This window comes from Panthera onca, chromosome D2 (genome assembly GCF_046562875.1).
Source record: "Panthera onca isolate mPanOnc1 chromosome D2, mPanOnc1 haplotype 2, whole genome shotgun sequence".
NCBI classification, from domain to species: domain Eukaryota; kingdom Metazoa; phylum Chordata; class Mammalia; order Carnivora; family Felidae; genus Panthera; species Panthera onca.
Window position 1 is genome coordinate 71,589,593 of NC_138349.1, and position 14,014 is coordinate 71,603,606.

Consider the following 14,014-nt stretch of genomic DNA (forward strand, 5'->3'; position numbering starts at 1 on the left):
TGCTTTCTGAAGTTTCGGTCACCTGGGATCCTGTGCAGTACAAAAATATTAAATAAAAAATTCTAGAAATAAACAATAAGTTTTAAATGGCATATAGCTTCTATTATGTACCCTATTATAACTGTTCTATTATTAGCTGCTGTTGTTAATCTCTTATTGTGCCTACTTTATTTATCACAGGCCTACATGTACATGAAAAAACATGGGTACAGTTGGCCCAAACAATGTCAGTGTTAGAAGCATGGGCATGACCTCCACTCCCCTGCAGTTGAAAACCCGTGTGTAACTTTTGATTCCCCCAAAACTTAACTACTACTAGTCTACTGTTGACTGCAGGCTTACCAATAACAAAAACAGATGCTTAACACATACTCTTTATGTTATATGTGTTCTAGACGGTGTTCTTACAATAAAGAAAATCATAGAAAGAAAATACATTTACACCATTTATCCAAAAAAATCCAAATAAAAGTGGATCTGTGCAGTCCAAACCCATAAGGTGTTCAAAAGTCAACTGTATACATAGGGTTCAGTACTATCCACAGTTTCAGGCATCCACTGGGGGTCTTGGGACATATCCCCTACACATAAGAGGGGAGGACTATTGTACTATGGTTTTCCAGATGAATTTTTTTTTTAAGTGTAGATGGTTATTTTTTTTCTTCTACTTGGTTTTCTCTATCTTTTGGCATAATTAATGTGGTTTTTCTCCTTTAATCGATTAACTGGAAATTATATTTATACATCTTCTGAATTAGATCCCCTTTTTATTCCTAGGAAAAACCCAATTTGGCATGATAGTATCTTTCCTATACACAGGTGAGTTTGGTTTACCAGTATTTTGTTTAGGATTCTTACATCCACACTTAAGAGTAAGAATGGCCCATGCGCCTGGGTGGCTCAGTCGGTTAAGCGGCCGACTTCGGCTCAGGTCATGATCTCGCAGTCCGTGAGTTCGAGCCCCACGTCGGGCTCTGTGCTGACAGCTCAGAGCCTGGAGCCTGTTTCAGATTCTGTGTCTCCCTCTCTCTGACCCTCCCCTGTTCATGCTCTGTCTCTCCCTATCTCAAAAATAAATAAAACGTTAAAAAAAAAATTTTTTTTAAGAATGGCCCCTAATTTTCCTTTCATGTACAATACTCGTCAGATTTGGGATCATTGTTCTATTAGCCTCACAAAATGATTTGGGAATACTAACCTTCTAGTCTCCTAAAAGTTTGATAGAATACTTCTGTGATACCATTTGGGTTTGGTGATTTTGGTTTAAGTGGGGATATTTTTAAATACCAATTCAAGGGGCACCTGGGTGGCTCAGTCAGTTAAGCGTCTGACTTCAGCTCAGGTCATGATCTCAGGGTTCATGAGTTCGAGACCCGCAATGGGGAAGGCTCTCTGCTGTCAGCTTGGAGCCCACTTTGGATCCTCTGTCTTCCTCTCTCTCTGCCCCTCCTCAACTTGTGTGTGCACATACTCTCTCTCTCAAAAATAAGCAAACATTAAAAAAATTAAATAAAATAAATACCAATTCGATGTCTTTAATAATTATAGAACTATTCAGGTTTTTTTATTTCTTCTCAAGTCAGTTTGACAAATTGTGACTTTCTAGGAATTAGTCCATTTATTTTTTGTGTTTAAATTTATGTGCATGTAAATTTTCATGGCATCCTCAGCATTTTAATATTGGCACATCTGTGGTTATTTTTCTTTTTATAATTTCTAAGTTTGAGTTTTTTTAGTTATTTTCATTAAAAAAAATCTGACCAGAAATTTCTATTAGTAAAAAAAGACAAAGTTTTACCTTTGATAAAAGTCTGGTTTACATTTAGTTTTCATTAATTTCTTTCCTCAGCTTTATTTTTCCTTCTGCTTTCTTTGCTGTTTTTCCTACTTCTTAATTTTTATACTTATCTATTAGCTTGTTTTTTCTGGTATCCTATTCGATTCTATTCTATTCTATTCTATTCTATTCTAGATTCTGTGAGCAGGAGAGGAGTAGAGGGAGAGAGAGACAGAGAGAATCTTAAGCAGGCTCCATGCTTAGCACGGAGCCCAACATGGGGTTCAACCCCACAACCCCGGGATCATGACCTGAGCCAAAATCAAGAGTCAGACACTCAACGATCGAGCCACCTCGGCTCCCCTTTAGTATAACATCTAAAGATATTAATGTTTCATACAATAATGGTCTCACTGCTTCCACAAGTATTGGTATGTGGAGTTTTCATCTTTTTTTGTTTTTAAAGTATATTCAAATTTCCAGAGTGGATTTTATCTTTAATCTATATTTTAATATGTGTGCTTTTAAATTTCCAAATAATGAAAATTATACCATAATCTACTATGGCACCAGTTATTTGAAATGTATTTAAATATGAGTAAGTGGTCAGTCTTTATAAATGACCAAAGTGTACTTGAAAAGACTATGTATTCTTTGATTATTGGGTACACAGTTCTATAGCAGAATAATAGGCCAAGTCTGTTAATCATGACGTTCAGAAAGTCTAAATCTTTACTAGTTTTGTGTGTGTGTGTGTGTGACTGATCAAAAATTAGAATCTCTCAGGCATTACATGTCTCTTGTAGAAAGCATTTAACTGGATTTTTAAAACAGTCAGGGGTGTCTGGGTGGCTCAGAGATTAAGCGTCCAACTTGGGCTCAGGTCATGATCTCGCAGTTCGTGGGTTTGAGCTCCTCATCGGGCTCTGTGCTGACAGCTCAGAGCCTGGAGCCTGCTTCAGATTCTGTGTCTCCCTCTCTCTCGGCCCCTCCCAGATTCACGCTCTGTCCCTCTCTCTCAAAAATAAATTAACATTGGGGCGCCTGGGTGGCGCAGTCGGTTAAGCGTCCGACTTCAGCCAGGTCACGATCTCACGGTCCGTGAGTTCGAGCCCCGCGTCAGGCTCTGGGCTGATGGCTCAGAGCCTGGAGCCTGTTTCTGATTCTGTGTCTCCCTCTCTCTCTGTCCCTCCCCCGTTCATGCTCTGTCTCTCTCTGTCCCAAAAATAAATAAACGTTGAAAAAAAAAATTAAAAAAAAAAAAAATAAAAAAAAAAAAATAAATTAACATTAAAAAAAAAAATTCAAATCCAACTATGTCTGTCTTTTGACATTTAAAAATCCATTTATATTGATTGTCATTATTAATATACCTGGTTTATTTCAACCTATTCTTACTTTTTTCTTTTTATTTGCCCTACTTTTTTATGCTTCCTCTCTTTCCCCTCTTTTCTGGTTGATTGTAGACTTTTTTTTTATTTTTTTACTCGTCCACTAATATAGAAGCTATACACTTTGTTTCTAACTTTTAGTACTCATTCTAGTATTTTAAATATTTATGTATAACTTAAAGCTTCAACATAATATTTAACTCATATTCCCTCAGCATACTTAATTCTTACTGTCTCTCAACTTACTTACTATTGTTCCCAGTATTTTATTTCTATCCATTTTATAAAGCTCCCAAACCAGGCATTATTTTAAATAGACAATACTTATTTAGACTTACCAATTTATCATGCTTACCATTTTTCTTTTCTCATTATTCCTTCTTGTATCTCAAATTTTGCCTGTGGCCAACTACCTTTTTCTTTAATTACATTCCTTAAGAGATTTTTAGTGAATGGCAGGTGATGGTTAGTTCAGTTTTTGATTATGGAATATATATTTATTTGGTCTATATTCATAAAAGATAGTTTTGCTGGGTACAGAACTTTAGGTTGAAAGTTATTTTTTTTCTTGCAGCACTTTGAAGATAGTCTATTATCTTCTCACTGCCATTTTGATGTTGAGGGGTTTATAGTCAGTCCAATTATTGACCATAAGAAAGTGATAGGATTTTTCTGTTTAAAAAATTTTCTCCTTATGTGTTCTATTACTTATGGTGTGTCTGGATATGGATTTCTTGTCATTTATGCAACTTTTAAAAAAAATCTATGGATTTATATTTCCTTAGTTCTGGGAAATTGTTAGCTATTATTTCTTCAAAAACTGCCTCTCCTCCATTCTCTTCTCCCAAGATTTCAATCAGATATATGCTAGACATTCTTACATCTTCCACATCTTCTATATCATGTTTTCTAACACCTGGACTCTTGTGCCACAGTTTAGATTAATTCCTAATGCTCCACCTTCCAATTAAACAAGTTTTTCTCACCTTTCTCTAATTTGCTGTTAAGCTTACATACTGAATTCTTCATTTCAGTATTTTCTATTCTTAAAGCTTCCAATTTATTTTTAATCTGCCTGGTCATTTTTGATAATCTCTTATTTCTTGCTCATGTTTCTGATTTCTTCATAATTTCTCTCAACAATTTCATTTGGTGTCAGACTGTATTCAACAATTCCAATACTTGAAGCCCTTGAGGGTCTAAGTCTGTTGTTTGTTATTCCTGTTGATTTTGACATATGGTTTTGGTGATCTTGGTTTTTGACTCTCATTCTAATGATCTTAATCTGCGCAAATACTTGGACCCCAGATTGGCCCTACTTTCTTTCCACGCAGGTTTGCATTTGCTCTTGTTGAGATCCTTTGAATATGGTCCCCCAATATGGGGCTGCTTTAGCTCCTTGAAAAAGTTTAGCAAGCCTATCTTGCTTAGACCTTAAGGCCTCCCACTGTAGTGGCTGTTACATGCCTTTACCTCCAGGACACTTTTTGCTTTTCAAATGTGCTTATCATTCACCACTCTAGTTTGAATCTGCCACCAACAACGCCCCCCGCCCCCACCCCGGCTTGTCTTTCTTTTTACAGCATGAGGGGATCGATCTTTGCAGATTTTTCTTAATTTTTAAGGCATTGCTAGACTCCCAGGAATTAATTTCTGTTCTAATTGTTTTTGTAATGGGATAGCCCTTTAGCCTGAATGTTTTGCCATAATGCAAGCAGTAGTTGACCAGCAGTGTAATTTCAAACTTCTGGCTTTAAGTAATTTGTTTCAAAAGTAACATGGTGGGGCGTCTGGGTGGCTTAGCAGGTTAAGCGTCTGACTTCAGCTCAGGTCATGATCTCACGGTTCGTGGGTTTGAGCCCCATGTCGGGCTCTCTGCTGACAGCTGGGAGCCTGGAGCCCGCTTCAGATTGTGTCTCCCTCTCTCTCTGCCCCTCCCCTGCTCATGCTCATGCTCATGCTCCGTCTCTCTCAAAAATAAAATTAAATTAAAAAAAAACTAAAATGGTAATAATAATGCATATCAAAAACTGCCAGTAAGTACATTTGAAGTTTGAAGATTGCATAAAATTAGCAGGGAAGGCCAGGCTAGCAGGAGAGATGATATCCAAAGGTAAGTTTCAAGGTGCCGTATAACTAAACTATTTGCAGACATATCAAATCCAAAAATAAATACTTGAGAGACGTGGATAGAAAGCCGTTTACTGAGCAAGAGATATCATGATAAGCTTATAGTTCAGTCTTGAAAAAAGTCATTTTATTTAAAGCACTTACTTTATGTGGGGCTGTAACCCTGGCTGCTCTTCATAATCTTCTATGAGGAAAGGCAGATTTTTAGCCCAGTGGTCTTTAAAGCTTCCAGGCAGATCCACATCAATGTTATATTCCGTAAGGGGAGTATCGAGGTGTGCGTGAAGATACCGAGAATACTCTGCAGGTATGAGACGAGATCTGACACACCCACATCGGACACACGCCCCCAAATATCGCTCCAGAAGTATTTCTTCTTGTTGGCTGTCATACAACTGCTCTGTGACAAACTGTTAATTCCCAGAATCCTAAAGGGTGGCTCCAAATTTTAGAAAGTTGCTATCATCACATGATACAGGGTAACTCAAGTTACCAGGGTCAAATATAAGCCAGTCAATCAGGGTCCACTTTGGCTAAATTTCAATCATCCTTCCATGGACACCATCAAAGATCTCACTTTTTAGCTGCAGAGTCTGAGAATCCGAGTTCAGTGTCGGAGGCTGGTTTTCTGTCAACTGATATAAATCAACTGACCATGTACATGATTTCATCAACTGACTGCTGCTTATCTCTACGGAAGCAGTGCAGAAAAAGACCAGGACATGGAGTGCCCCTCCTTCAATCTACAGCTCCCATGTTCTACTCACCCGAGAAACAAGAGGAAATTGTAATTTACAGTGAGGAGCTATGCTGTCCAGTAGGCAGCCCCCAGCCACCTAGCTAGTGAACACTTAAAATGTGGCCAGTGTAACCAAGAAACTGTATTTTAAATGTTAATTTAATTACTCTAAACCTAAAACCTGATATTTGAGTCAATTATTAGAAAACTTTAGTCTATTTGGAACAACTCCCATGTATGAACCTACTTTTCAACTTTAAATTTTACTTTTAAATTTAGAATTTAAAATTTAAAATTTAGACTTCAAATTAAGAATTTCCAACAAAAATTCGGGGCGCCTGGGTGGCTCAGCCAGTTAAGCATCAGACTCTTGACTTTGGCTCAGCTCATGATCTCACGGTTTCGTGAGTCCCATCCCGACGTCAAGCTCCATGCTGGCACTGAGGAGCATGCTTGGGATTCTCTCTCTCCCTCTCTCGCTGCCCCTCCCCACACTCTAAAAAACTTAAGAAAAAAAAGTTTTTGACAAAAAAAAAAGGTATCTGACAAAAGAACTTCCAATAAAAATTTAACATCCAATGTAAGTATAAAGATGTAAGTATAAGATGTGTAAATATAAAATATACACATTTCAGAAACTTAGTAAAAAAAAATAATGTAAAATATCTAATGATACTAACAAATAGTGTTTTCATAATAATTACATGTTGAACTGATATTATGCATACACCGCATTCCACCTGTTTATTTTTACTTTTTTTAACGTGACTACTAAAAACTTAAAACTGCAGGGCTCATAAATTTTTACAGTTGGGCAGTAGTGGTATGAGAGGGTTTTTGATGACAAAGGAAAGAGGAAAAAGGGGAGTAAAGATCTGAGCTCTGCACGAACAACAAAAATGTTATATCATGATGAGCACTGAAAGTATACAGAATCGTCAAATCATTGCACCGTGTGCCTAGAACAAATATAACACTGTATGTTAAGTATGCTTCAATAAAAAACAAATCCATTTTGGAACAAAACAAAAAAACAACAAAACAAAAATATAGTTTTATATGGCAGAGAAAAGGTGAGATTCTGCCTAATCAAAAGATGACACAAAGATTTGCTTTCTTCCTCATCCCAACTGAATATCTCCAAAGTAGGTGAGAATTCTGATATGAAGGAGATACGTCAAAGCTACCAAGTTTACATTTAACAACAAAAACCTCAGAAAATGTTACTTTCCTATTACTCCTATGTCTCCAGACCAGGTGTAATGAGACCCATCCCATAACCAGATGGTTGTCACATTTAGCTCAAAATAGGTTTATTTTGACTTGAGTAAAATTTTTTTAACTTTTTTAACATTAAAGAGAAAAAAAAAATCCATAGGAAGTGATAGGCAAAGTACGCGACTGGTCTCTAGAAGACAGGGGTCTTATCTAGTCCACCAAGGGATGGCCGTGTTCATGTTTCCTAGTGCCTTCGAGACTCAGCTGTCTCGTACGACACAAGCGACAAGCAATATGATTTATGTGGCTCTGAGCATCCAAATTCAATGCTTCAGCAATTTTGTGACTTACCTCGGAGATATTTCACTTTCAGATACTCTGGGCTAGCCTTCTGGCCTGGAAGAGGATCATTTAGCATAACTTTAGTTTGTGCTTTTATTCCTTCGTAAAACTGTCCCATTGCAACATGGCTGAGTCCTTTCATATACTGGCACACCTCATTATAGGGTTCTAGCTGCAGACATCGCTGAGGCATGGAGGGAGAAAACGCCCCATTAGTTTCAATACAGTTGCAGATAACTCTTAAGTGCTTTATTCTTCAATCTGGAATTAGAAGGGCTTTCCCTCCAGGCTAAATCCGACCAAATGCATGCTCTGTAAATCAGTCTCTAGGACACAGCAGTGGTTTTTTTTCTCTTTCTTTTTGCGGGGGTATAAACATTACCTTGCCCTTCTCTCTAGTCATTTCACTAAATTTTGTTGCAGAATGATCCCAGGGGCGCCTGGGTGGCTCAGTCAGTCGAGTGTCTGACTCTTGATTTGGGCACACATCACGATCCATGCAGTTCGTGGCATCGAGCCCTGCATCGGGCTCTGCACCGACAGCGTGGAGCCTGCTTGGGATTCTCTCTCTCCCTCTCCCTCTCTCAAAGTCAATAAACAGTTAAAAAAAAAAAAGAAAGAAAAAGAAAAGAAAAAGACTCCACGAGCTGCTACAGTGCTTCTCACTTATGGATGCTCACCTTGAAGTTCTTAAGGGCCTCCTGCAGGCTGCCGTGGTGATAGAGCATCATTCCCCGCAGCTGCAGGGTCTGTACGTGATTTTGGTTGAGCAACAGCGCCTTCTGAAAGCTCTCGGTGGCGGCTTCAAAATTGCCCAGTTCTCTAGGTATTTGACAACAGTTATGAGCACAGTGCAGAACGTTTCAGTAAACACACAGAACAAGTTAGCCTCAGAATTGCAGTCCCATATGAGAATCAGATACCTTGATAGGGATTCCCTTTTCTATTTTACCACTTTTCACTTTGACACATCACATCTCACTTACTTTTCCCAAATTTTACTCGACTGCAGGATAACCACAAAGCCCTTAAAATTCTTTGGGGAAAATGAATTTATTGCTTTCCAAAAGCAAGTGCTTATTCAAATCCTTTTCCCCAATTCATGACGAGCTCCAACCCTTAAAAAAACTATGTGTAGATTTTAGTATTTAGATAAAATCATGGTTCTCCTTTGCGGGGGGGGGGGGGTGGTGGTGGTGGGGGGAGTATGTAGGTTACAATCATACATAGGTATATCATTCTGAATCAAATTCATAGGCTGAAAATTGTATTTTTCCTGTCACAGAAGTTACTTCCCTTAAAATCCAGTAAATCATTTTGTAATTTAAAACATCAGAAAGAAAGTATATTTTAGGATAGTAATCATTTCAGAGTAGAAATATTATTAGGCTTCTTTTACCTATCAAATTTTTTACAAATAACAAAAACACCTTAAAAACATGCCATGTGTCTATTTTTTGTAAATAATATTTTTTAAAAATATACTACCCATTTACATTTACATATCACTTTACTGGTTACTCTAGGTGCTTTCAAATCTGTTTTCAACGTATGTCCTGAACCATTCTGTGGGACAGCAAGGATAAATATCATCATTTAAATTAAAAACGAATGCAAAGACACTTTCTTCAAGTTAGTGGTAAGAGAGCTTCTCCAATGACTGCATCAGATAAATAAGCTCTTGAATTCAATCCTTCCTGGGGGAGGTGACTAACAGATCTGACAAGGATCTCGGTTACTGTCTCTTTCCTAACTTTCACAGAACCTCGTAAGGGAGAACCCTGACGCTCAGGGAAGGTGAGGAGACACAAGTGTGGAATGGACCATCTGGAACCAGAACCGAATCTCTTGACTCCTGAATCCCGAGCCCTTCCGTCAAGCCATGCAATCTCCTTTTCAGGTCAGACCGTAAAGATTTTTGAAAGCCAAAAGTCAAAGTAGCTCTACTGGTCAGGGTAACACCAGGAGTCAGGACGCCAGGGTCAAAGCACAACTTCTCACTCCTGATAGAGATGCACAGTGACTGTATATCATAGTTGATCATATTGATGGTCATCGATATCATCCTATGCAGCATAATTTTCCATCCTTTTAATCAAGGAATCTTCAAACGAATCACAGTGATGTGGGAATTAACCTTATTTACGGTCTAGAAAAGCATCAGTGTCTATGACTCAACCAGCATATAATGCTGCTATTCAAAACAATAAATTTTGAAGGACGAACATTTTCTAGACCAATATATACAAAGTGAAGTCGTTTTAAAAGATGATATATACGTCATGATACCCTCTGATCCACGGGTCTTTCTATATTCCAGAGAAGCTCTCAACAAGCATATTAATGCCTATGTGATTTAGAAGGACAATCTCTTCTGGTTAAGAAATACAATTTCTTTTAAAATATCACTATTATGACAGGGTGCCTGGGCGGCTCAGTCAGTTGAGCGTCCAACTTCAGCTCAGGTCATGATCTTGTGGTTCGTGAGTTCGAGCCCCATGTCGGGCTTTGTACTGACAGCTCAGAGCCTGGAGCCTGCCTGCTTCAGATTCTGTGTCTCCCTCTCTTTATGCTTCTCCCCTGCTCACACCCTCTCTCTCTCAAGAATAAAGATTAAAAAAGTTTTTTTTAATAAAATATCACTATTATGTGAGGCTCTCTTGTCTCCCCACTCTACACCCTCCCTCCTACCCTGACTACTGTTCCTTTTCTTACCTATAGGCCTGTCCCAGACTTTTGTACGCATCGATAAAATCAACTTTCTGCTTCAAGGCTTCTTTGAAGGACTCAATAGCTTCCTGAAAAAAGTATGTGGGAAATTATGTCATGTGCATGACTATTAAAATTGAGTTTCACTTAAATCACTAATGGACTTAAATATATAATGTACACGGTCTTGGAGCGATTTTCCTTTTTTAATATGAGGACTTCACAAAAAGAGGTAGAGAGCCTGACAAACTGAGTCAGGAGGATTTGATTTCAACAGTAAACAAATGCTCTGCTGTGGGCAATAACAGAGCCTTGCAAGTTTCTCCCCTTTCAGAACGGGGAAACGGCTTCCCTCCATCTACTTCATCAGGTAACAATATCACCTTTGTGTCAATATCATTTCTTTAATCAACAAAGGCCTTGTGGAATAAAAGTAAGCCTACTAGCTGTATACAATTTTAAATGATCAAACTAGCAGCATTTAAACTGAACCAGTGAAAGAGACAAAAAAGCAAGCCCAAAGTGAGATTGTTCATTAAAAAAAGACAAAAGGCACCAAGGCTCCTAGATGGATTCTGTGAATGAATCTCATGATCTATAGGAAAAAGATACAGTAAAACAAAACAGAGACCTTGAGGTGGGGGCGTCTGGGGGGACCTAGTTTTCTGCCAGCACCACTCCGGGTCTGTGGCTGACGGAGTGAGAAGGCGGCACGGGTGTTACGCCCTAGGGAGCAGCCTGCCGGGAACGCACAGTGCACCTGGCCGCTGTGGAATCCTCTGGAAACTGTTACTACAATGCACCAGTCTGCTTCCCAGTAAACATCCTGGGCTTACACTGTATTCAGTGTGCTCTCCATTATGACTTGATTATTTACTGTGATAAAAAATGATGAAGACATTTCACACATTTCCCAAGGAAAAGATGTGTCTTACTTAAGTTAATGGCTACAAAGGATCTCTGAAGGCTTTCAAGAGAAAGACTTTAAAACTTCTGTGTATTTCACACCTGATTAGATAATTCATAGCACAAAAACTACTAACATGTCAAATGCCTTGCACATGGTAGGCACTCAATAAATATTTAGTGATCTGGTAGGCACATAATCCTAATTCTTTTCTAAAAAAAATCATTCATTCCCTGCTTCTTGATTTTCTCTGTAGGAGGCAGCAGGGTAGGAGGGGCGGGCTTTCAAACCTTCTTCAGGTGACAACGGGGACAACAACCTACTCATTAAGGAGTCCCACTGACTGTACTGTTCAGCGGAAGGATGAGAACAGATAAATGTTAACACTTAAATGTGAAAGACTACTCTTCATTAGGCTTCTGGCCCTGGCACAGTCTAGATCCTCTGAGTTTTTTTACAACTACGTTTTCAACTCAACAAACATGTATTGAGCGCCTACTATGTGCCGGGGGCAGGGTGAGGCACAGGGGACACAAAGCCGAGCAAATCACTCTCTCTGTCCTCGAAGAACTCAGTCTAGTTAGAAAGCCAATTACTTAACCAGGTTATTAGAATATAAACTAAGAGCTACAAGAGAGATACAAGTAAGAGTCTCTGGGAATAAAGAGGAAGGAACACCTAACTGAGCCTGGGACACCGGGACAGGCTTCACCAGGAGGGCAAGTGACAACTGAACTGGGTCTGGGAGAATGAGAAGGAGGGTGGCAGAGAAAGAGGGCATCTTGGACGGGGGGGTGGGGGTGCGCAGCGGTGGGGGAGGCAGGACGGCAAGAGTGCGGGTGCCTGGGTGGGAGTGGAGGGAAGGAAGAGACAGGGGGCCAGGCCCTGCGGCGAGCCGGGGCCAGAGGGGAAGGGCCTCTGGCGTGCTCTGCAGTGGGGGCGTCACCCTGCCAGCAATGAGGACTGGGGGCTGAGTAGGTGTGCGGCCTCACAAAACTGACTCTAGAGATGACTGCCACTGGCCACAACAGAGCAGGCGGGCGGGACAGGGGAGGGGACGAAGCCCAGTGAGGAGGTGACTGCAGGAGCCCAGGCAAGAGATAAAGAAAGCTCAAACTGAGACGGTGTCTCTGAGGACAGAAAAGAAGGGTCACACTCAGGAGATATCCTGAAAGGCAAACTAAGAATCCAGTGGCCGTGGGTAGGGGGTGGTGAGGGAGAAGGGAGGGCAGGAAGCTTAGGAGCTGAAGAGCCCGGGTGAAAGGCGAGAGCGTTAGCCAACGTGAGGAAGTAGGGGGGCCGGCTGCAGGGCAGGGGTGGGAGGAGGTGATGAGTCCAGCTGGGGCGTGGGAAGTCTGGGGTGTTTGTGGACGTCTGGGGGAGATGCCCGGGCGACATCTGCTGCCCACTGCACTTACAGCACGCTGGGACGCCACAGTTCTTCAAAGTCTGATTTCTCTTCAGCTTTTAAGAGTCTTTGGTTTCGGGGTTCCTGTCTAATCACTGCACAGCTCTCTACCTCATTCTGCCAAAGAGGGGACATAGCAGAATCAAGATTTGAAGCCACTCGGAACAAAGAAACTACGTTCGAAATGAATCAGTCTCCAAGCACACGAACCGGCTCGGGGTTTGTTTGCGCAGCGCGGGCGGGCATCACCCCACCTGGGCCGCCATCTTCCTCCCTCACCAGTGGTGGGTGGCCATCACTCCGGCCTTCCTGCTTCGTTACAACGAAGAGAACAGTTGCAGGGACCTCTCGAAGCGAAGGCTGATAAAAAAACATGCGCTCGGAGTGTACCATATTTGAAATATCCTTGCGACACAAATATGAGACAAGCGTTTGCTGTGTTTTCCCCAGAGAAATCCAAAATGCCTGACAGATCTACCAAGCTGGACGGCTGCGAAATCTGTCCGGTCATATCGCCTGCAGAATTTCTCATGTATTACCTCATTAAGTAAAGAAGCAAACCACCCCCGTAATTCATTTCTGAATTGCCGCTGACCTGGGCAGACCAGCTTCAGGATATAAAGACAGCGCCAATTCATGGGTCCGTTTAACACGTTGTCTCTACAGTTAACAAGAGACCTAAAGATATCTACACTAAGTTCATTAGTTTAAGGAAGAGGTGTCACCGCTAGTTTTCCACTCTGTGTAACTGGGACACCCTCTGCCCCTTCTATGTACTTCGTGGGGATGCCGTTGGGACGAGTGAGACAATACATCAACACTCTGACCTCCTCGGACAGCAGATCTATAAAAATGCAAAGGGAAGGTTCCCATCCATTACACACGTTCATGCTGGGTTTACGAGCACACCGAAGAGGAGAAAGCACCACGTAGTTCGGCGAGGTTGCTACTCGAGGGACAGACTTTGCATCTGGTGTTGTGACCGTGAGGTTTTTTTTAAATTTAAGGTAACTGAGAGAAGGTGAGAGGCAGATGCAAAATAAAACTGGAAACGCCCATCTGGCAGCTGCTCAAAGCACATTTTAAATAACTGCTCTCGACACCCAGGGCTGCTGGCCTGAGTCCGGGGCGGGGGGGGGGGGGGGGGGGGGGGGGAGACGGGAGGTCTGTGAGGACCACCCACCACACCCCGGCAGGAAGGACGGGAGGCGGACGAAAGAAAATCTCCCCGGTTCCCTCTGGTTTGGTAGTTTGTGGATGGGAGTTATTTTTTTAAGGTCTATGACACTTAGATGAAATTAAATGTTCACATGTAACACGATCTATAATAACTAATACCTGATTCGTGCTCATAGCTCTTAAAGTACCTTTCACACACGTTGTTTTATTGAAC

The 14,014-nt window shown here is 40.9% G+C and overlaps 1 protein-coding gene across 8 annotated transcripts in view; it reads right to left on the bottom strand.

The window, feature by feature from the left end:
• Nucleotides 1-14,014, bottom strand: part of TTC13 (tetratricopeptide repeat domain 13) — an 80,626-nt gene that overhangs the window by 24,338 nt on the left and 42,274 nt on the right. For all 8 annotated transcript variants that reach the window (XM_060642797.3, XM_060642796.3, XM_060642795.3 and 5 more), the window contains 4 exons: nt 10,313-10,395; nt 8,278-8,419; nt 7,607-7,781; nt 5,443-5,599 (listed from right to left, as the gene is read on the bottom strand). In XM_060642797.3, coding sequence (XP_060498780.1) covers nt 5,443-5,599; nt 7,607-7,781; nt 8,278-8,419; nt 10,313-10,395 — 557 coding nt within the window. The remainder of the gene's footprint in view (nt 1-5,442; nt 5,600-7,606; nt 7,782-8,277; nt 8,420-10,312; nt 10,396-14,014) is intronic.